At 40.5% G+C, this 24,770-nt stretch overlaps 1 protein-coding gene across 2 annotated transcripts in view; it reads left to right on the top strand.

Annotated features, from left to right (window-relative positions):
• The window catches only part of deptor (DEP domain containing MTOR-interacting protein), a 29,341-nt gene extending 5,129 nt beyond the window's left edge, over positions 1-24,212 (top strand). For both annotated transcript variants that reach the window (XM_080472573.1, XM_080472572.1), the window contains exons 5-10: positions 8,662-8,840; positions 13,664-13,846; positions 14,985-15,122; positions 17,431-17,501; positions 17,779-17,883; positions 23,737-24,212. In XM_080472573.1, coding sequence (XP_080328699.1) covers positions 8,662-8,840; positions 13,664-13,846; positions 14,985-15,122; positions 17,431-17,501; positions 17,779-17,883; positions 23,737-23,859 — 799 coding nt within the window. In that variant the 3' untranslated portion in view covers positions 23,860-24,212. The remainder of the gene's footprint in view (positions 1-8,661; positions 8,841-13,663; positions 13,847-14,984; positions 15,123-17,430; positions 17,502-17,778; positions 17,884-23,736) is intronic.
• Positions 24,213-24,770: the final 558 nt, after the last annotated feature.

Raw genomic sequence — 24,770 nt, forward strand, 5'->3', positions numbered from 1 at the left:
AGATACTATACTTCAGCAGGTTCGCTTTGTCCATTTCATTTCCAGGTAAAAGAAGATGATATGCCTAGTAGTTCTTTGTCCCATGTTTTGAAGGGTGTCAATTCAGGTAGGAAATCACCTGCTTCAGTCAACAAGTGCAATGCAGGTCTTTGTGACCTGACACATCTGTTTTGGTACAGAAGTCTCTATTCGCTTTCATGCCTCACATTGCACTTGAATGGCGTTTTCCAATGTTCCAAGGTCGGCCTCTGTTCTCGCTGGCTTCACCATTACTTGAGTGTTTCTCCAATCGACCTGGCTTTGACCCCGTGGTGCAGGTCACATGTAGTGTGCAGCCCCACCGAAACCAGAACACACATCCAAACACCAAAGGAGAGTTAAAGAGGGATTTGTTTGGTTTGATGAAGAGAGTGTTAGGATTCTTGAGTTGTATGATTGGGTAGGGTCCAGAGAGACTTGGAGAAACTGCTGCTGAAGATCTGACAGATGCAGACTGAACTAATGAAGCGGCAAGGGAGTTGAAAAAAGTGTGATTGCATAAAGTTTGTGAGGAAAAGGCACATCTCGTCGCATCTTGAGATTGACATCTGTCGCAATATTCACATTCAGTATCGGAACCATCTCAGGGCAGAAAATTGCCCCCATACCATCGGTCTTTCATGACAATAGCAATTCTTGTGCCTGCCTTAGTGGCAAGGTGCAAAGATTACTATCCTAGGCAGCTGTTTAATTTTCTTCAAATTTTTCTGCTGTGTTTTCGGCCCGAAGCTAGTCCCACACCGTTGTGTGCACGGCCACAAAAAGCACATCAAAATGTGCGAAACGTTCGGAAATGGGTTGCCATGACTTTTGTTAACAACTCGGCTAACCGTTTCCGAAAAAAAGAAACGATGCAAAAAAATGTCCCATACAATGGGAGAGGCAACTCATGGAGATCAAGGGAGATCAGTGTCTGTTGCCATGGAGACACTTGGATCAACGGAGAGAGAGAAAGGCAGGCCCACAAAATTTCCTCTGGTATTTTCTAGAAGGGTGACGTACAGAAACAGCAGCCCAGGGAAACGTTATAATGACGGCGCTCCAAGCGGAGACAAAAACAAACAACCGTTTAACCAGAGGCGAGCCGTGCATTTCAGACCCAGGCCTTCATTGGTGCTGGTCTGACTCAATCCACCCCTCAATAACTTTTTTTTAAGGCTACAAAAACCATGTTATCATGCAGAAATGCAGCATAAAGAGCCATTGCATCACAGATAGATACTTGTGTAGCCAGAATAAATACCTTTATGACGATGAAAAAAATCTGAGTTCATGTCTCTCCTTCAGCTGCAGCTGCATAACAAAAGCGGCTGCTATTACTGAAACTTCTGGCGGGTGAGGAGGGAGACAAACGTCAGCTTTTCATGGTCTTGAAAATATAATGGCAAATAACATAATGCTGAATCCTGCCATGGAAGTTGTAGTGAACGCAAGTAAATTGCAGCGGATCTCCGTGCGCTTGGAGCGCTGCGGTGTGTTAAAGGACCTCTTGGAAAAGTCCCTTTTGAAAATGGTTTTGACAATAAATCTGCAACCAAATGCCTTTATCTTCTCCTTCAGCCATTGTAGGTTGACAAAACCACTATTAAATAAACACAACTATATCTTTGTTCGTGCAGCTCGCTACAGATGCAGTTTAGCTTACGCTGGAGAGTGAACTCTCGGACTATCCAATCAGAGGGCTTGAATACACTGATGTCACACTAGACCTGATAAATGGCCTAGTGTTCTATCCAAATTTCTTGGACATAGGTGAGACATGTTAAATGAGTTGTTCATAGTAGATGTTACAAATGTGAAAACGATGAAGGGGGTGCTATGAAGGCATTTTGACACCTTTGCAATGATCATAAAATTTGAAATGGCTCGCCACTTTCGACATATTTTTAAATTTTCATGAAGGTTTGAGCATGTTTAGGCCGTCAAAAATGCAGCAGTTTGCACAGTAGATAAAAGTATAATAATAATAATCCTCATTCCAGTAGGGTCTTGTCCAGCTCTGCTCAGGCTCGGACCCATCCAATTAGACACATCCAAACATGTGGTGACTCATTTGTACGGAGAGGAGGTCTGTTTTTAGGAGGATGCCACATGGGATTGTTATTTGTTTTTTTTGTCATCAGCCTTGTTCCCATTATGCAGTTTTCCAATAATGTTCACTCGTCTAATAGTTTCCATCAGAAAAAGAAAACCTGTCCCTCTTTCTGTGGCTGATGCATCAGTTTTTGAATTAAGTTTGTGTGTGAGGACAGACGAGTAAACTGTGTTTCTATGCCTCTCCAGCACAAACACAGTGACACACTGATAAACAGAGACCTTATTTAAAAAAAATAAGTTTTTCAGGCTAAACTCACACATACGCGGCCGTTGCATAAGAGAAAAAAATAGTCCAAGGGGAGACATCTGTCGTCTCAGCTCTTGAAGCTATGTGTTTATGTAATCACCATGGTGCACGCACGCACGCACGCACGCACGCACGCACGCACGCACGCACGCACGCACGCACGCACGCACGCACGCACGCACGCACGCCCAGGCTTTTTCTGGTGGTTGCTTTCGATTGTGAATTGCTTCACGGTGACACTCATGGCGCAAACGGCTGCCCTGCAACATGAAAGCTGACATCTCTTGGTCTCCTGATTGTAAACATCTCCTATTCTGGAAGATTGTTGTTCCTGTTTCCTGTTTTCGTAGAAGTGCAACAATGTAGGATTCAGTCCTTTGGTAAAAAGACTGCTTACTGAACACACGACACAACTTCAGTGAATGAGAAGGTTGAATTGTGGATTTTAGGAAACGCCGGTCAAACAAACAAGCTTTACAGCTACAACAGAAGACAGCTGTTGATGGTTTTTTTTTTTAAATTGGGGCGTGTACAATGTTTTATCCATTCAGTTGTCTCATGGAGTAATGGCCTGTGTGCCATTTATTTATTATTAATATATTGCTGTCAAAATAAATGCATTAATATTGGCGATTTGACAACATTTAACTTGTTAAAAATTGTATTAATGCAGTTTTCTTAACTTCCGGGTTGTTGTTTTTTCCGGGTGTGCAGCCGGGTTGCAGAGCAGCAGAATACCACGTAACGATGGAGGGGAAGGAATTTTAAGGCAGAAAGTTTCACTTTCAAAAGTTGCCTGATGGCTTGTTGGAGAATTTTGAATTTAACTACCATAGAAGTAATTCTGCTGAGCAAAACAGCAGGTCATCATGTTGACTGGCCATACGTTTGTGTGCTCTGTCTCTGTCTCTGTCTCTCTGTCTCTCTCTCTGCTTTTATTTCTCAAAATATTTAAATTCTCAAAGTAGTGGACCTGCATTTTAACATAACAAGTCTGAATTTGTTCATTTGATAGTTTAATTTTTTGAACTTAAAGAGGAACAGTGTTCACTTAGAGCTGAAAAGAAGCTATAAAAACAGTCTTTGAATTTAAATATATTTTCTGCGTGTTGACTCTACATTAACTCCATGATTTGCCATAAATAAATATGCATTGCAAGCTTCAGTCTTAAGTAGGAAAAAATGTGATTAATCGTGATTAATTACAGAAAATTGTGATTAATTAATCTTCTTTATTCAATTGACAGGACTATATTAAACATGGTTGGTCTTATATATGGTCTGCAAACACCAACAACACAAACATGCAGTGTTACTGTACATAGAGTGCCATCCTCTTCATCCAGAACAACCAGGTTTTTTCCATTGGCGCACTAAGCAGCCCTCCTCTCACAAACACATTGATCTCTGATACCATCGACAACTTAAAATCCATTAAACAAAACACAGAGAATTTCTTTTCCCGAAGCTAGAGCTTCATCCATGAGGGCGTGTGTCTGTGCTGATGAAGTTAATGTGCAGGATTTTAGTTTTCTCATATGACTGTCAAGTGCAATTTGAATAGCTTTATTGATAAAGCTCTGGAGGTGGTTCAAGATGTTCATTGATCTCAGCTTGGGTCTTCTTTCCACATCAGAGCCTCAAATGAGAGTCACACTTTGCAGCAGGTGTAAATTGTGCCTATTTACCTATTTATTACCCAATTCAATGTCTAAATTATGTTTTACACAAAGGGTCTGTCCAAGTCCACGTTTTCTATTTTGATGGCAAATAATTTGTGCTCAGTTGCTTTTAAAGGGTTCAGCCTCTGACCTGCTCTCAGGTGTTTTTTGGGGTGCAACACAAAAAGAACCGGTCAGATCACCATCACACATTCCCATCGTGTGCAGGACTGAGACGTTACCCGTAATAAATGAACTGACTGTGTGGCAGCTGTGTGTGTAGTAGCTTTTCTTTGCGCTTATTTTCAATATTTACACAATTCTTAACAGCCTCTGCATGTACGCGTTTTGGTTTTATGCTCATTATCGAGTCCTTGCGTTGGAGACGGTCGGTTGCATGTTTGATAATCCTGTGACCACACTGGGAAATCAATGTTGTGCCCTCGGGCAAGATACTTTATCATGCTTGCTGTCACATGTATTCCACTTTTGATAAACGTGTCAGTTTTTGTCAGTTACAAGAAATATTTTAATGACCAAAATACACATCAGTTGAAAAGAAAAATAGTTTTCCCTCCACGCTGCTCTTCAGACTTTAGTCAGCTTCATGCAACCACAATCCTTAAAGGTTCATACAGTGGTTCTGCTGTTCTCATCTGTGACTGCCAACAGTGGACACTTTACATAACTGGAGGACAATTATATGCATTCCTGAGATCTATCCTACTTGACCTCTAGTCTGCAAGTTTCAGATGCATACGTGTATGCACACATATTAAATGCTGCTGCTGCTGCACTGAGAAACTTATTTTGAAGTCAAATAAGTAAAATCTTGTAAACAAAGCTGCTATTGAAATAAAGTTTACCAACGAGCGATAAGACTTCAGTCTAAACAGGCAGGAGGAACAGCATTACAATATGCCCGGAACATTTTCATATATAAGCAATGCTATCATTTGTTTATTGTTTAGTGACGTTTTAGTTTGATGCACTGTCTGAATTTTACATTTTAATCCAGCCATTCTTTTCTAAGTGTTATATAGTCAAAATGTATTCTCTTTTTATTTTACTTCATTTTTTTTATTCTATCCATCCATCCATCCATCCATACATACATTATGTAACTGTTGAATATCAAAGTGAATCTGCATCACGGTGTTAAAGAGATTAATCACCATTAAAATGATCCTGATATTAGAATGTTATAAGTCACTTTTCCACAAAACAGTCTGGGTGATAGAAATGTGACTGGAGTCATTTGGTTTGGACCAAAATAGACTTGTGTGCGACGATGTATGTTTAAACATGGACATCATGAGAAGTTGTTCATATCTGTAAGGAAAATATTGTTATTTGAATAAATCAGTAGATTCTAAAAAAAAATCTATTTGGCTAACCCAAGGTCAGATGGAAGATAAGTCCAATACTTTGGTATGGTACTGGTTGTATTTTTTCAGTTATCTGTATTCTGCTCAGACTTTTTACTTGTACTCGCTACACTTAAACACAAAGTGTCCTTTTTACTTCTTATACTCTTTAAAACAGTCTCGTTAAGTCTTTTAACAACACAGTGAATGATAATGGATCGAGTGAATGTACAGGTTTTTTGTTACACTGAAAAACATCATCAGCAACATAAACAAACTTCCTTTGTTTCAAAATGGAATGCACAGAGTTAAACTGGGTATGAACATCAGAAAACGTTTAATGCAACTTCATGAGTGGTCGCAGAAGGCTTTAATCTGAAGAAATTGGTAATTTCATTTAAAAAAGAAAAAAAAAACATGTTTCATTAGTGATGAATGGAAGTTTTACTTTCACCTTGTGGTGATACAACTTCATAAGCAATAGTTAGATTGTTTATATATAACTATATCAACCCAACCTCATAATTGTAATAAACTTTATCATTTCAGAGCTTTTTCACTTTTCAATGAATTAATTCGATTACATGTAAATCTCTGCAGAACAGCGGTGTACTCTGAAAAACTGCTTCCTACAGTAATAATACAGTGTTTCTCCAACACTCAGTACATTTCATTTTGGCTGCAACTTTATTAGAATCTCAATCACAAAATAGTTTTTCTCCAGTAGAAATCCAACTATATTTAGAAATTGCTTAGACGTTGTGTTGAATATTTAAAGATCCAATCTAAGGAAAAACCTAAACTCGGCTTTTTCCATAGTACCACTCCTCATCCGGCCTTTGCACTGATTCTCTTTGTGTGGTTCAACCATAGTGATACTACAAAAAAGTCCCATTATTAGCTTTAAAGTAAGGTTTGTGATTGTGGAGTCATCAGTACTCCACCTGCATGAAACGCACCTGAGCTGAAAGCGGTGGAAAGTCCTTCTCTCCTCCCTCCACATCACTGTGAGCACTTTGAGTTAGATATGCTGACTGAACTCTCTGAGTTCATATTCAGGTCATTGTAGCACAAGGTGCCCTACTTTGAGTTATTATAAGTTATTTACGTACTGTATATCTAAATACATATTGGATAATGCAATACCATCAAGCTGCCATTATTGAAAGCACAAAGTCCAATGCCTTGCGTCAGTCTCTCTGAGGTAACTCAGGATATGTTGACCGAACATGATTAAACGGATTGAATTTGTGTACACAGTCATTGTCGGAGCTTCATGCGTGACTCTTTCAACATGCTGCGTTGTGTGCTGCTAACTTGGCGGTCGCTCCGTTTAACTCATAATCCATCAACATTTCACATCCAAAGGAGTCATGTGTTTTGTGGTGTGTTGACTTTACGTGACTGAGGGAGGTGGGCGGCGCAAGGTGTGGACCTCAGATCATTTGCTTGTTCTATTTTTTCCCGCTTGACTCATGTTTGATGTCTGAAGAATCCAACGTGACCATGAAACCACGTTCAGTGACACCGGCTGGAGTCGATCAGCTGCTGCATGGTCTCTTTCATAGTTTAATGAAAAACACAGAGAGGATGAGGATGTTGAAGATCACACTTTGTAATAATTTTTACTCGACCAGAAGCTGCCATTTTTTTTGATGATACTGGTTTAGACACAAGAATTCTGTCTCCCGTAATTTATCTGTCTTGGCTTGAATAAACAGGAGGACTGACTGTGCTCGGCCATTGCTCAGCTTTGCAGGATCGTTGGAAACAAAAATTAACACGCAGCACTTAATTTGTTCCGGGCAAATAAACCAGCGGCGTCAATACAAACATTTACCTTTCAAGACAGGTGGTGTCCTCCATTTATTGCCTGGCAGCAGTTGCTAAGCAACCGGTGGAGACTCCAGGATTGTTCTGGTCTCTGGAGGTGCTGCTGATATCTATATATGTATTTCACAACCTATTTAATTCTTCCTTTTTCTCAGTAGTCTTTACTTTTAATCTCCACTCTTGCTATTTGCTCTGGTACAGAAGTTTATTCCACTTTACGTTGTGTACCGGTCGAAACAGATCAGTGATTATTAAAGTTTGGTAGATTAGTCTATCTACTGAAGCCCGACAATTAAAAAGTGACAGATTCCCACAGTTTTCATTATTCTGCAATTTTCTAGAAATCTTCAATCTCGGGTAAATCGTGAATTGATATAATGTTTTCAGTCTCATTCACCCATTAATGCAGGAGATATTTTTGAACATATTTGTTGTGTGGCTTGTGGAGTTTAAAAATCATTGATATGATATGGAACATGTCATTTTTTTCCCCCCTGTCAAACTCATCCAACAACTTTTGTTGCAGATCATCGTCGGTACATTTTTTGACACATTCAGACGTGGTGCAGGAGGCTCATTGTTTCTTACGTAACACGCAGCTCTCTCTTTACATTTGTCTGAGTGTGTATGTGACGAGTTTGGGCGTGAGTGTGTTTTGGCATGTCAGCATTTCTTTTATTCCTTTACAACTCTGACTCAGTCGGTCACCTGGTGCCATCCAGAGGAGAGCACATCGCCTACTTCATACAGTCTTTTAATTATAAATGAGCGGCGATACTTTTAAACGGCAAAACATGCTGAGTAACACTAAAGTAATCGTGTGCAATAATTTGAAACAGATAAACGGGAACGTCACATCCAGGTTTGACCACACAAAATCGAAGCAGTTTTAACATAGTGAAGCAAAAGCTGGAAGTTTTTCATTCATGTAATTACCTTGTAAACGTTCCAATCTAATCTGTAGTTTTAGTGTTTGAACTTTGAGGAACAACCTGAATTTATATCCACGTGCCGTTCTTAATCCGTCACTTGTGTGGTTGATCTGGAGAGTTCTTCTGCAACGTTTGTGTTTAACTGCAAATTACAGCGTTTGGAAACGGGCAGCGCTGCTGGTTTGGAAGACTTTCTCTGTTGGAAATTCCCTCTGCAGGGTGTTCATTTCCAGAATAACTCGAGTGTGAGTTGTAGGATTGTGAAGTAGTAGTATTGGGTCATGTCAGGACGATCATTTTGGGTCTTTGTGTTACAACAGCTAGATATGCATTGGCTCTATATCTGCAGCTGTAAATGGGTACAAGCAGTCATTTCTATGGAAACATTAATATATGGGTGTCGGTAATTCACATTTGAGCTGTTAATAACACTGATGGAAAAGCAAACCGATTACAAATTAACTTTTCTGTTCCTCTCTCTACAGGCTGATGAACACGGAGAACAACCTATTACAGACGAGGGAGGAGGAGGGCGTCTCATACGAGCGGACGGTCTTGGCCTCAGAGTTCATCGACTGGCTGCTGCAGGAGGGGGAGATGGCGACCAGGGAGGAGACGGAGCAGCTGGGGAGGAGACTTCTTGAACATGGCATCATCCAGCATGGTAAGTGGAGGCTGCGCCTGTTTGTATTACAAACCGGAAAACAAATCTGAACAGGCAGTAAACATAAAACAATGATTCAACTGATCTTTTTTTGAAATAGAGCCAAAAGAGAAGTTTTCATTTCAAGGTTGTTTAAAGACTGATGGGCAGTGTATGTGACTTTCATGTATTCTCTGTTATCTACAGAGTAGATAGTTATTTGTATTAATGCTACACCTGTTCAGTAGGTGAAGGTGGTGAAGTCCTGCCTCGATCACCTGCAAGAAAGTCAGAAGTATACCTTTATATCAATAACTTTAAATCTATCAGACTAAAATTTTTTTAATTTAAAATGTTTTTTTATTATTTTTATTGCAAATGTGGGAATCAAATTTTAATGGCCTCAGATAGGAATTTGGTGTCCACCAATTGGGTTCCAGACCCACCTCTGCTTAAACCCTCCACTCCTCGCTGAGCCACAAGGGAACCTTAAGTTTGTTACTTAATATAAAATATTGATTTATCGTCATAATGTGGTTACCTTAATGTGATTTGATTGCACACGTTGCACCTTTTAACAACTTTTAAAAAGCGCAACATGAGTGTATTCCCTTCTATAAACAGCCGACAGATGCAATTATCTAAGGAGCATTTAGCAGACCAAACGAAAACCTGAGGGAAGTAATTTAATTGACTTGCAATCATCATTAGTTTGCTTCCAAGAAAAAATTCTCCATGAAAACTTCCATCAGGTCATGCAGATTTATTGCGAAGTCCAGGATTCACACAGCTGTCGTTAGCTCTGTTATATCACACTGTCCTTATAACCAGTTTCAACAAAATCCTACTGCAAGTCACTCTGTTGACAGACTAATGGTCTGTGAATGATTCCCCCCCCCCCCCCCCTTCCTGTATGCGAGTCCCAACACACGTCGGATCCTGTCAAAGAGCTCCCCTGATGGATACAGCTCTGTTCTAACCTGCAGAGCTCGTCATTTATAATGTCAGTGTTGATCTTTTGACTCCTGAGTGTCATAGCTGTGATAGGTGTGTTGATAACCTGATTTGCAGACTTAAAAACTGTGTCAAATCTTGATAAGATTACAGTCTGAGATGGCGGTTTTTGAGCATCTGTTAAAGGTTCGAGTAGATCTAATCCTGTTACAGTTTCTTTGAATCTTTTATTTTCCTTTCTGTCAACATGTTTTTGACTCTTGCACTTGAAACCCGAAATAGCTTAACATGGTCTCTAATGGGGAGGTGTGAACCTGAAAAATGGCTTTGTTTTGCTCCTAAAAGTCACTGGCGTTGGGTCGTGGCTGAGGGCCGTTCCCACATGATTTCTCACACTGGGCGGGATTGTATTTCACTCCTCATGATTCTTCATTCCCTCGGTCTCCTGCTCTGACCCGACCAGGCTCAGCGCTACGTTCAGCTGAAACTGAGCAGTGACTGAAGGTTACAGAGTAATGATGATGAGGAAAATGGGAGCTGAACGCCACAGGCTCCTCGAGGTCAACAGGGTGCTGTGACCTTATGACCCAGGAACCATGCCTATTGTGTTTTCCGTCAATATGTGATCCATGCTCTCTTGTTCAATGTGTGAAGTTGAGCTTGTGGTTTCACGTTGTGCCTGTCTAGGTTTTCTTTAGGCAGTCAGAAGATGTGTGTTTGATTCATTTCTGAAGGTGCGAGTGTCCCTGATCGTCTTTTTGTGTTAGCACTGTGATAGTGAACTGTGCAGGATGTAACCTGCCTTTCACTTATTGTCCACTGCTTTCACATGAACTACTCAGTGTGCTGCTTTGCCCCTAGTGGATGGATAAAGCCGCTCCATGATTGTTGCTGTCTGGCACTGTATTAGAACAGGCGTAGATCCGGCAGGAGTATCTGAATAGTCACCATATGACATGAAATTTGATTTGACGCTGATTACTCTGATTCACACCCATGCCTCATTAGATTAGACTGCATGCTGCAAAGAAGCTGCCTGGACTTAGTTCAAGAGCTTTTATTAGATTAGATCATGGAAATATCACAGCATTGCGCACAGTGCAACTTTTTCACATTTTTATCTTAGAAATAATGATATTTTCTAATTTCTTCACTAAATCTAGCAACTGAACATGAGCAACATAGTTATCATACCAGCCATATGGCCAATGTGTCATATTGAAGTAATGAGGAGTGGATTACGGAGTGAACTATGAGGTATCAATAATAAAAATGCCACTGCTGTGCATTATTGTTGCCAAGATTTCTCCTATAAATAAATTAAGCAGACGATTCCCTGCAGAGAAAAGAGAAACTATGAGCGGTGGGGAGATAGATAGTCACGTGAAAGTTATTTCTGCGGCCGCTCCTTCTCTTCTGCCTGGGCGCCCCCTCATCACACCGCCTTTCCATCTGCTCTCTTTCTCTCTTCCTCTCTTCCTCTCACTAACTTCCTATCTCCCATCTCTCTGGGGCCACAGTCGAGCTGAGCATCTCCAGGGCCGAGGAATGTGGTGCTATAAACACACACACACACACACACACACACACACACACACACACACACACACACACACACACACACACACACACACACACACACACACACACACACACACACACACACTCACACTCGGAGCAGCTGCGTGTGTGTTGTCACTTAGTTAATGTAATACAGAACCTGACCTGCTTCCTGCTTCCAGGCCTCACAGAGACTTCATAGTGTCGTCCTGCCGGTGGACATGACTGCTCCAGTGTTTCATGGATGATATGTAGACTTCACGCTGTGTACATTGTTATATATTCTTGTATTGCAGTGAGGGGGATCTTTTTAAATAATTAAATTTGTAGGTAGTGGCCTTACTGAGCCCGGTTCGCCTTAGAAACCTATTTTTAAAGAGGGAATTGGCCTGCTTTCCTGCTCTCCTTTCTCTGCTCACATTCGTACCGACACTGTATGTTGATGAATATGTTTTGTGTTTGGTCTTTTGTTTTTTTTTTAGTGTGCATTGAGATATTAGATTTTTTTTTTAAAGAGGTAGAAACAGATTACAGAAGGTTTGGACAGAAGTTACAGGTGTAAATGTCGTGGTGAGGGTATAGGGTTGCATCCAGCCGACCTTCTACTCTCAAACTTTAACTTGCTCTGCTCCAGACACAATATCCTTCTGAACTATAGCTTTTAATAGAGAGGGAAACCACCTTCTTGCTATTTCAGGTAATAAATGAGAAGAGGACTAAGAAAAGATTGAGCTACGATACAAATACAAACTGTTTTTTCTTACAAATGATATTTAAAAATGAAACTTTATAGACACTATCATCCATCATTACACAGCCATCACAGATTCTCTATCTTATATAGCTCATGTCTTTCCTTGTAATCCAAGGTAAAAGAACTTCTGGCACCTCTGTTGTATTAAATACAGTTTATTGGTGTCGGTAATTTCATTTCACCTTGACTTTAATGTGTCAGTTTGGATATAATGTACCTGTATGACGTGTCTTATCAGCTGAGATAGCACAGGTCCGTGCTTTCTATGGCCGGTATTAGTGTTTGTTCAGTGCAGCTGATCTCAAATCAAAGGACAACGTGTTCAGTGTTACAATCGGAGGTAAAACGTGACCGTGTAGTTCATCCAACTGCGAAAGAGAAGATTGCACCGAGGTCCACACACTATGATTTATAACTTGGAGACAGGTCATGATGTAGAATTACAGCTGTTAGGAGTGTTTGCTGTTTGCGTTGCATAACGTGACTACTTAGTTGATCAAACAAGTAGTCTTGTATGTGTGAATGTTGTCTTGGAGCTTCGCAAACACGTCTTTAATTAAATGCATTCGGATATCTTGGCAACAGGCCTGGATGACATGTAAGCCTCCAAGACACCAACAGCCGGTTCTTACTCACCAACTGACCTCAGACACAGATTTTTTGGATCTTTATGGGAAACTTAACTACAAGGAGAAAACCTCTGCCCACACAAGGAGAACATGGAAACCTCACACATGAACAGTTGTTTTTGCTGTGAAGGAAAAATGTTTAACAATTACACTTACGGATTTGTGGCATCCTGTCGTCCAATCAAAACTGTTTGTCTTTTTAATTGTCTCCAGTCAAATCACTACATGTGTAATGTTTGTCCATCCTTAGGATTGAGTTTCGCCAACAATCCTTCTTTGATCTTAGGAAATAATTGCATTGCCGGAGTTTGGAGGTGTTTGTCCAGAATGTTAGGACACATCCGTGTCCCTATAGACCAGTTTTACCAGGTGCTATAGGTTTAAGGAAATTAGAATAAAAGTTTGAAGTTAGATTTGAAGGTCTTGTAGATGTGTCTGTCTTGCATTGTATATGGACACAAGTTTTATTGAGAACTGTCCATGTCTCACCTGTTTGTGAAAATAATTTTAAATCAATAGACAACATCCCTCCAAACAGCTTTGTCTTCCCCATACTTTGTCTTTTCAACCATGTATGGCGCACTCACTGAAATTCTTTTAAATTACTTGTTCTCCCGTACGTGAAGATGCAATTTCAAGATGGAAATTTAGTTTTGTGACATTTCAATGGTATAAATTCAAATTAAGAAATTTCAATTAAATGTAATGAAATCCTTTGGAAAGTCCAAAACTAAACCTACAGTACTTCCAGAACTAGAGTCATGATAAAAATGTGTTTTCAGAATATTGAAGGGTTTTGCATTTGTCACTAACAAACAACAATTAGTTTAAGAACCAAAAAAACATTTCAAATTACCATATATAATTGTTTTCTTGATAAAGGGTTTAAAATAAACAACCAAACAAACAAAAACCCTCTTTTTTTTTTGTCCATTTCTCTCCTTTAGTTACCAACAAGCATCACTTTGCTGACGGGCCGCTCCTGTACCAGTTCAGGATGAACTTCCGGCGACGGCGGCGGCTGATTGAACTCCTTCATGAGCGCGGCCGCAGCATCCCAGAGAGCCACGACAGCCCCTTCTGCCTCCGCAAACAAAACTCTGATGGAGGCAACACCAGCTTTCTCTCAGGTAATCACAGAGTGTCCACTGCCATTCAAACCTGTTATAAACACCAGTAACAAAAAAAATCACTCTATCAAGCATTTACACAGTTTTAATGAAAATATTGTGTGCATCATTTGTGTAGCAGCGGTCTGAAATTATTTAATCAAGGCCAACTTTTCTGCCTGGCTGCACACATAGATGAATTCACAATTGTCAGTAATGATCAAGGCGACAAAAAGAAAGAAAGAATAATGATTGAAAATAAACTTGGGTCACTCCTCTGCTCTGACTGGACTGGAGATGCCAGAAAAGGGAAATAAACTCACCAAAAACAGAGGATAAGGACATATATGAAGTGAAAATTTCAAATATTACACATACACTAGTTGAAGCTTTTGGTGAATGTGGCCACAGAATGTGGACATTTGATGAGGCAATTTAATAGACATTTGTAGAGATGCATCATTGGTATATACATTTCTTTGTCTAGTTTTTGGTTTCCCAGGGCAAGTGTTTAAAAAAAAAAAAAGTAGCATTTGCTCAAGTTTTTCTTATCTTCTATTGACACACGTTCAGATGAACTCGCATGCCTGTCCTACTGAGATAACAGCTGTGCTGTTTGAGTTGCTATGGGCAGAGAGACATAGAGGAGATGTGATTAAAAAGGTTGTAGAATTATTTTCTTCCTCACTTTGTTTCCTGCTGAATGTGATAAATGCCACTTGTTAATTGATTTTCCAAAACCATGATGCTCCTTTGTGATCTGAAATTCAGCATGGATGTACATTTCTAAACCAAGAACCAGATTTTTGGCACATTTCATTCATGAGTAACAAAGACGTTAATAAATAACATAAAACTAATATCTAGTAGTAGTGAGTCCCCCGGCTAGCTCAGTTGGTAGAGCATGAGACTCACAATCTCAGGGTAGTGGGTTCGTGTCCCACGCCGGGCGCCACCTTCCTGTGGGCTCACCACCTGCAGGAAGGTTCTTAAATGGTGCGATGTGATCTGGCTGACAGCGACCCGGAGACGGATAAGCGGAAGAAAATGAATGAATGAATGATAATATCTAGTACTATTACTAGATAATATCTAGTAGTCTGTTTCTATCTGTTCCTCATGGTGTTTTGGACCTAACAGCACAGTTTTTCTGTCTCAGTGAGTCCCACCAAAGAGATCAAGGTGGCGGTTGGTGTTCGTCGGAGCAGCATGAGCAGCAGCTGTGGCAGCAGCGGTTATTACAGCAGCAGTCCGACACTCAGCAGCAGCCCACCTGTCCTCTGCAACCCCAAGTCTGGTAGGATGATTTATCAAAAGATGCAACAAACAATGGAAACCTGCTTCACTCTGCCTATAACTGAATGCAAAGATATGAGTATTTCGTGGCTTTATTTTAAAATTGGAGAAATACAACACTGTACTGAATCATGTGATCACATGCCTTAACTTTCAAAGGCAGATTTGAAAGAAAGAGTAGAACTGAGGTGTGTGTGTGTGTGTGTGTGTGTGTGTGTGTGTGTGTGTGTGTGTGTGTGTGTGTGTGTGTGTGTGTGTGTGTGTGTGTGTGTGTGTGTGTGTGTGTGTGTGTGTGTGTGTGTGTGTGTGTGTGTGTGTGTGTGTGTGTGTGTGTGTGTGTGTGTGTGTGTGTGTGTGTGTGTGTGTGTGTGTCTTCTGTGATTCTTTACTAGTACGTGGGTTCCTTTGATGTGTCTCATTCAAGCAAAGCCCTTTACAGAAGTCTCTTTGTACCAACCGAAGCCCCCTTGACATGAGCGCTAAGACACACAATGAACAGGAAAGGGAAGAGAGACGCACACACACCCGCACACATACCCGCTCCGTTTTAAAAAAACCTTTGAAATTGTGTGCCTCACTTGAAAATGTCACACATAGGAGATTTAATGACATTTCTGTTGAGCACTGCTCCAGTTCGTCAGATAAGAGACAAATGTTTGCCTCCAATACGAGGCAGGCGGAACAGATGAAGTTGTTAGCTGCGTGTAATCAGATCAGGATTCTTCGAGAGATTATAAAAACGTCCCGATCAAGTGGATAAAAGCTCCGTCCTGCTTCACGTTCTGAGATTAAAGTGAAGCGCTGCATTGAGCTCTAGTAAACTGTCAAGCAGACCCATATTGTCGAGTAGACACGGGCTTAATGCCCTAGGATTCGCTCACATTTGTAACTTCATTTTATCTGATGCAGTTGCACAAATCCTCACAATTTATAGGCGCTGTTTTCTGTCTGGCTTACATTTGTATGTGGAATGTAACAACTGTTGTATTTTCAACTCTACAAGCACACAAGGGGTCGAAATGTTCATCCACACTGTTCGTTTCAGATACATGAATCAGTGCACATGCCTGGTTCTTGTTTATAAATCTCAATGACTGCTCAGTCTCTGTGGAGCTGCACATGTTCTACATTTAGCTGAAAATCAACTTACGTCATCCACACAGGCCTGCAACCAGGGTTTGTCCCATTGTAGAATACTTGTGTATATTTTAGTTTCAGTTATTGATCATTATTTTCGTAGCACCTTCGCACAATCATTTTTAACAGGGAGCAGATTCATTTTCATTGAAATATCACTTTGAAAAAAAGTGTAAGATAGTGAAGTTCTAACAGAAGGTTATAATTAAACTTTAGAATAAGGGCTGCATTGTGGTTTAATGTTAAGCACTCTCACCGGAGCAAGTGTGGGTTGACATTTGTGTGTGATTTTTTGATTTATTTATTTTTTATCATATTCTCTCTCTTCATGTGTCGGTTTTCAGTGGATATTGCAGTTTTCTCCCACAATACCAAAACAGGCCTTTGGGGTTAAATGCTGGCTCTAAATTGTCTGTAGCTCTGAACGTGTGACTGTCTGTCTCTCTGGGTTTTCTGTGTAAATAAAGTGGTGTAGCACATGAATGGATGGATGTTTGCCTCCATATTCAGTTTGTAGGTTTAAAGGAAAGTCACACATTCTGTTGCTCTGTGTTATCCAATATGGCAATCATCAAACCTCAGGAAGGAAATGAGTTAATTTAGTTACTAGTTTTATGTAAGTGGTATTAATTCGTAGACCCTAGGCTAAATGTAAACCCATGAAAAGTCTATACTTTTCTGCTGTTGTATTTTTTTAATCACACTTATTTAAGGAGGCGTGTATACATCCTCTCTTCTTGGTATTGAAGCAGTCATTTATCATCCTTGCCATCTTTTTTTAAGAGCTTCTCAATGGTTTGTATGGATGCAGATATCTGAAATGACCTCTGAGACACAGCAGTCCAGTTAATCCCCGAGTGGAGCCGTGTCTCAGTGAGTAAAAGGGGAAGTTGGAGGAGGGGAAGGAAAGCTATACTGTTTCAGGAAACTGTGAGCCTCTCGGCTCCGTTTGCATGTGACCAACATTCACAATTTTTACACTCGCACAACCACACATTCACCCAAAATGAAAATTAAAGCCAAAATACAGAACATGACTTATGTAACTGGAGTATGTGGGTGTTTGGTGATGATTGCCGATACAGTATGTGATGTCCATCAATGCAACGCATCTGTTTGTGTCCCATCGAATTGATGCTATGTAACTTTTTTTTATGCGTTTTTGTTAACAGTTCTGAAGAGACAAGTGAGTCCAGAAGAGTTGCAGACACCAGGAGGACCATTTATCAAGAAGACTTTCACTGTAGGGGACACGCACACGTCTTCACATTGACACGAGTCCATTTTGGGTTAATGTGCAATCAGGTTTTGGTTCCAGTATAGAAGACCAAGGCCAAACACACACACACATTTTAACAAAAATGACATTTATAAAATGTGTGCAATATGCTTCAGCAACATGGACGTTTATTCTTGATGTTCCTCAGTAAAAATCGAAGTGGACATCTTTGTCACAGGATGAATACTTGTCGAGAAGTCCGTGAGAGATCTTATCAGTGTTTTATGTTTTCGTTCCTCAGATTGTAGGTGATGCTGTCGGGTGGGGGTTCGTGGTGCGAGGCAGCAAACCCTGTCACATCCAGGCTGTGGACCCCGGTGGTCCTGCGGCCGCCGCTGGTATGAAGGTAAGATCACATGAGGTGGGGTCATTGAAGGTCTGCCAGCTCTTGAAAGCTTCCTGTATCCTGTTAGGCTTCTTCCCTCTGTAAAATATGTGGAAAAATGACTCGGTGGTCGATGCCACCACCGACTTGGTAAATGGACTGGAAAGGAGGTATGGACAGAAAGACGCAGTGAATACTCTGAAACGAAAGGCAGGATTAAAGTAGTGAGTGAAGCTAAAATCCTGATGTTGTTGTCTTGTTTTCTTTATTTACACAGAATGTGAATGTAAACCATAGTCTAGTATTAGAGAGGGGTCATTGTTGTTGTGCATGTGTGATAAGAACAAGAATCAATTCAATACATTAAAAGGTTTTTATAAGTTTCCCATTTGCTGTTGATCAAAATTGCAATTTGATGAGCAGTTTAAAATTAAGTGTCACTCTGAGAGCAGAGTTTTTAGATGTTTCCTACGGGAGGACAACGGTCAGTAGAAGAGCAAAGAGTAGCTGTAAACGGAGCAACAAGTTTTGGGAGGGAAAACACGGTCGGGGAGGAGAAAATGGTGAGAGTAATGGTGGCTGTGCTGCCACAGCTGGCATGAAGGTATGTCAACAGAGTGGCAGCAAGGAATCCTGGGAATGCAGAGTGAGGCGACTTTTAGCCACAACATGGAGAGAGTGGAAAACGGCAGGAAGAGGCAGAAAAAAAGGAAGAGAATGACATGTATTGTACGGGATAATAATGTGGTGCAGGAAATGGGATGCGGAAGCATATAATTAAAGTCCTGATTTGAATTGTTGAAGTTTAAGTGGGGTTATGTAATGAATTGACAATTTAACGATTGGGGCAGAACCGCTGCTGTTTTGGAATTGAGCACATTGAAATGGGGGTATTAGAGCAAAAGCTCTGGAGCATGAGGAAGCAGGTAGTTGAAGTATTGACACTAAAAGAGGAAACAGGCAGTGGAAACAACATCACTTCTGTTTTGTTCATTGCCATGGAGAAAAGCATCATGACTCAGGACAGTCGTAAAAGACATGAAATGCATGCGGACACATAAAAAGCGCTCGAGCTGTACTCTGTGTTCATAACAATTACTATTTCCATCAGTCTCCTGAAAGCTCATGACTACAGACCAAATGGTGCAGTACCACTGGGAGTCGTGGAGGCAGTGTTGAGGAGCCAATAAGAGAAATGGATAACGGTTTTTTTTAAAGAGTGACTGTGTAAGAAACTACTGATAAAATTCTTCTGGATTGATTGGCAAATTCTTATTTTACCAGTGTATGCATGACAATACCATTCAAAGAGCAAATATCTGGTGTTGTGCATGTATGAGCAAACATCGTCCACAACATGAAATATGTTACGTGCTCAGGCCTAAACAAAAACATGAAGCTTGTGGGTTTGTTCTTTACAAATGGTTTCACAACACTGACCACTTTAACTTAAAGAGGAAACCTAACCTAACGTGAACATGAACCAACCAGATCCATCCCCACATGACAAGACTGGGAACTCAAAGAATCACGAGCCAATGAAGCATAAAGGAAACACAAACCATGAAGACGCCAGTATTTTTCACAGCCAAATAAAAATTTGTACTTAAAAAGAAATTAGAATCTGAAGGATGTTGGAAGTATTATAAGTCGACAAACATTTGTACATTCACTATAGTTTTGTTCGGTGAAACCATCATCTGATCATTTACTCCAATGCATTTCATTTCAGCGTAAATGAGGCTGTATTTTTCTTCCTTAAAGTTTATATAAAAACCAACGCAAAACTCGATTTTCAGGTTATGTATGTGATTTTTTGCTGATAATTATCCGAGATTAGATTCCTATGTGCAGCAGTATGTGCTCCAACACACTGGTGTCAAAGTGCACAGTTTGCATTTCGTAGAAAGTTACTCCCATTTGACCTCAACTGAGTAGCTTTCGTGATATGTAATGACATGGGAACACAATTCAGGTTACTGTAAGGTGTTTACTGCAGTCCAGGCAAAAGGCCAAAGGAAAAACCGATTAAACTCACAGTACATGTTGTAAAAAGCCTCACCAGGCTTTTTTCTTTTTTCATCTCTCACTAACACCGTCTGTCCGTCTTTTTCCATCACATGAAGACACACATCAGCATCTTCCTCACCATAATGGATCCCTGCACTTATGTAACCGTCCAATGCATCACTCTCAGAGCCACTTCTAATGCTCTTTTAAAGGCCTCAGCTACAGCAGGGTGTCTGTTTGTCTCACTGGGTCCATTTCCTCGTGTTGAGCGGCTGATCTTCTACGCCATTCCGTGTCAGTACAGTGTGCTCTGATGTAGTATTTGCACTACATGGGTGTAGATGGATGGATGTAGATTTCAGCCATTTGAATAATGACTGATGTTTTTGATAAATTATTTAAAGCTTGAATGGAGAAAGAATTGTGGCATTTTATAATGTAGATCTGTCAAACATCGATTCAAAGTTTTAACTGAGTTTTGCAGATATAAATGAAAAAAATGAATTGTGAAAAGTTATTTTCTTGCTGAAGCTTTCTTTGGCTTTTATTTTCATTGTAAAGCTGCCAGGTCTCCAGTGCCATGTGGATCTCTTTAAAACTACAAGTTGTCTGTATTACATTGAGAAAATGAAGTATTGTGCTGAAGGTTTAAAATACTCTAGTTTGTCCTTAGAAACATGATAATGAAGCCTTTTTGAAATCTCCTGCATGATTGCAGTTTTTGATGGTTCTTGTTTTATGTTTGATCACATCGATATTGTTTGAAATAACATTCAGCAAGCATATTTAAATAATAATGGATTGGGTTTTCACATTTTGTCTTCACTTGAATGTTGAATGAAGTTATTGAGATGTGTCAAGTTTACCTTTTTAATATTTCTTTGGGAGACATCCAAGTGTAACATTTCACAGGATTATATCTCACAGCAAAAAGTGATTGGTGTCTTTATTTCCTTGTTTGGACTTGTGTGTGTGCGTGCATGTGTTACTGTGACCTTCACCACCCAGAGAAGGTCACTACACCACAGGTAGATCGAAAATGAAGAGAAAGAATGTGCTTCTACTAAAAGATGTAGATGAAGTTGAACTGCTGCAAAGAAGTAGATGACTTATAAAGTCTGTATTTGTTTTGTCTCACATAGTAGTTCTAAGTACCTCAAACTCCTAAGAATTTGCATTTTCTTATTACTTTGCAGCTGGGTTGCTTATTGTTAGCTGTAAGCAGATTCTAGTTCATTGTTTTCTGAGAGACACCGAGGACAACCACAAGCTTTTCTTCTGTCTTGAAGTTCAGTGGCTTTAATGAGTGGCTTTTTCTATCACCTCAAAGATTACGTAGTATCCCATAGACGGGATGACAGATGAGGTGAAGAAGAGAGTGCAGTCAGGATGGAGTCGGTAGAGACAAGTGTGAAAGAAGAACTGTTAAGTGAAGGTAAAAGAGAAGGTATGTAGGCGCTGAGACTTTGATTGATAGTGAGCAATATGGACAGGAGAATGAAGAGCTCATAAGGACAGCAAAGGCTGAACAGATTAGAGATGAAGCTGGGGAAGTCAGGTTGAGAATATGTGGACATGTTGTACTGAAAGATGACGGATATATTGGAGAAAAGATGCTGCAGATGGAGCCAGTAGAAGAAGCAGAAGCTTTTGGAGATGTGGTGACTAGTATGTCTGCGTAAACTTTACTGGAATTTAAATTGACAAACTCTATTAGGAATTTAAATGAGCGACACCGTTGTGATTTGTTGAGTATTTGTTCTTTACATAATTGTCCTTTAATGTCAGGTTAAGAGATGTTGAAGGATTTTTAAAAGCTATTTGAATAGAACAGGCTTAATCCTGGATTCCAGGTGTCTCCAGCAGTTTTGCTAAACTGAGATAATCTTCATCTATCATCATCGCAAAGGACAAGCATGGCAGTGATATTGATCTTTTTATTGTGTTCCCTGTACATGGCTGTATCTTCAACATCTCCCCTTGGCACATTCAGTCCGTTTGCTGCATAGTGTTGTTTACCTTTGAGTTCATCTTTCAACAGACATGCATGACACCTGGCCTGAGGTCATCCTTCACCCGAGGGCTTTTCTTTACCTGTCCTGCGTTGCGTACAGCTGCAAGTTGGACGTCTCCACATGGCCTCTTTACATGAGCTGTTTATTCTCCCTCTACATCTTCTCTTTATGCCCCTTTTGGTTTCTCCCCTCTCACTGTGCGAGAGTGATTTTAACCCTCTCAGTGCGAGGAGCCCTGCAGTCCATCTGGACCCCTGCCAACACTAACAACCCCACAGCCTGAAAGAAGAGCAGCGTCAGTGGGAGAGACTGAGGGGGAGGTGTTGGGAGGGGGGCTATAGAGGCTGGACGGAAAGGTGGAATGAAGGAGAGCTCGAGTGAAAATGAAGTATATGTCCAGAAGTGCATGAGTGCACTTTTGCAAGCAGTGTAATGTAGTCCACAGAGCTTTGACTGTGATAAGAGCCGAATCTGAAATTGCTCTTCAGCAGAGGATTAACAGTGTGGTTCTTTTCCCCACTTTCTCCTTATTTCACATAATCGTTTTCCCTTCATATCTGCTGCCTATTAAGAGCTTTTCCTTCACTGAAACAGTTAGAAGTGCCAGAAAAACATTACGGACACATCACTTTAGAAATAATTAAAAGCAGTGGCCTGCATCTTGTTGTGCTTAATGCTGGTTAATAGAAGCAACTGATACCTAATATGTGATTTTCCCTGTGTGCGGCGCCCCATGAAACATCTGTTAAAGTTTAACTTTCATCATTGCTCAGCTGTGTGTCTCCACTATGTTGATTTACAGGCAATAAAAGAATCTAAGAAAGAAGGAACTTTTGTTCTGGCTGGCATGGATCATAGGTTTTTTTTGTACTTTGGAGTGTTTTTGGAAAACCTTCGAGCCAATGAAACAAGAGTGTCCTTTGCATGTAATAGTCTGTAATAGTTTGTAAAAAAAATAAAACCCAAACCCAAACCACAGAGGCAGCATCAGGTTGCAGGGACAGCAAGCAAAAAGCCGAATGGAGAAGAAGTCTTATTTTTATCTGCAAGTGCAGAGTTGGGAGTGGTGCTTCAGTAATGATAAGGTAGGCAGAGTTCAGGCGTGACAGGAGACTGATTGAAGCGTGAATGTCAGAGTGTACCTGGTGTTATTTAGCCTTGATTGCTACTTTATGGCTGTTTGCTCTGTTTACTCATGGAGTTATGACCACTCCTGGGTGAGGTTGCTTTTATTGGACATTGTTTGCTTCCCTGTGATAAAAGATCTGCTTTATATGAAATATCATTTTGCTTTCAGTTGTTGACTTTAATTGGTAGGTTTTTACCTCAAGACCTTTATTACTCTAATGTGTTCTCGCTTTTTTTTTACGAGAGCCACTATATCCTGGTGATAAGTAATACATGTATGAACGTACTGTGCTCTTACAGGCCACAACATTAAGTACACTTTGGTACTGGACTACAACTAACTCCTTTATTTAAAGCATCACACAGTTGCTGCAGATTTGTCAATATGCATATTAATGACAATAATGGCAAAAGAGCTCATTCCATCATTGTACCAATGACGGCCTGAACCATTAATGTTTTCCTATATCTGTCCAGGTTTGGTGAGCTTATTTAAATTGTTCTTAGTGGATAGTTGAGACACCACCGTGGTTTTCTGCTCCTGTCCCCCATCTACTTCCTGGTTTGACATGTTGTTTGGTCAGATGACCTCCTGCACACTTTGGTTAAAATGACCAGCTGTTAGTCTTACTGCTGCCGTTCTGTCATCTCCAACCAAACACTCCATTCCCCTCCGTTTATCTTTTTTCAAAGCGTGTCTTCTCTCTCCATCTTTCTCCAGGTGTGTCAGTTTGTGGTGTCGGTGAACGGACTGAGCGTCCTCTGTCACGACTACCGGACCGTCAGCAACCTGATCCTGACCGGACCCAGAACAATCGTCATGGAAGTGATGGAGGAGGTTTAAGTTTGCAAGCAGATGAAACCCATTAGGAATAACACAGGAATGTGAAAGTTAATTTTTATCCTGAAAATCACATCGATAAGCGATTTATGGATGACTCAAAACTCAACCGTCGCTCTCTCTGTCCCTGCATTGTTTGGAGGAGAAGCAGCGTGCAAGAAAGAAAGAAGCCGGGTAAATGATTCAGCCCACAGAGAGAACATGCTGGCTGTTGTTCTGGATTTTATTTTCTTGGAATTTAAAGGCAGGTACACCAAGAGGAAAAGAGACAATACATTGTAGTACACAGTACTACACAATCTGCCTGAGGACTTGCCTGAGTGTCTGTGTGGAGTGGGTAAAAAAGACTTAAATTCCCTGTTTGTTGTTTGAATTGTTTCAGGAGCCTGTTGCTGATCATGAGCGTGTCAGAGTGATACCAGAGCACGTGAGCCAAAGTTTAGCCCGGAAATGAATAAGTAAAAGCTGAAACTGTAAAAATATAAGGAAGGATACTTCATTGAAACTGGGTGACCTCTCCTCCAGTTAAGTTTCCAACTCTCAGCTGTGGAGGTTCAACGTTGCCCTCTACTGGAGAGCGCAGGAAGACACAGAGGAAGACTCTCACAGCTGCAGATGTTAACAAGTCTTCGCTGTCTCGGTGTTTTGATCTTTGTTTAGGAAGCTAATCATTATAATTCCTGCAGTTAGTGCAGGAAAACCCAGTAATAACTAAAATGTTGTGGAGGTAGACTTGTGTTTTACTTGCTAGATACATGTTAGTTAAAATACATAGGATCTACCACACGAGGCACAATGTAAATAAAGCTACAGAAGTCTTGACGCACAAAGTGAAAAAAAAAGTTCGGAAGCAAAAGTACTTATTAGATGATTCACTAGAGGTGGTTACTCTTGACATGTTTGGGATTTATTTG

Source organism: Lipophrys pholis (assembly GCF_963383615.2).
Source record: "Lipophrys pholis genome assembly, chromosome: 9".
Classification (NCBI taxonomy): domain Eukaryota; kingdom Metazoa; phylum Chordata; class Actinopteri; order Blenniiformes; family Blenniidae; genus Lipophrys; species Lipophrys pholis.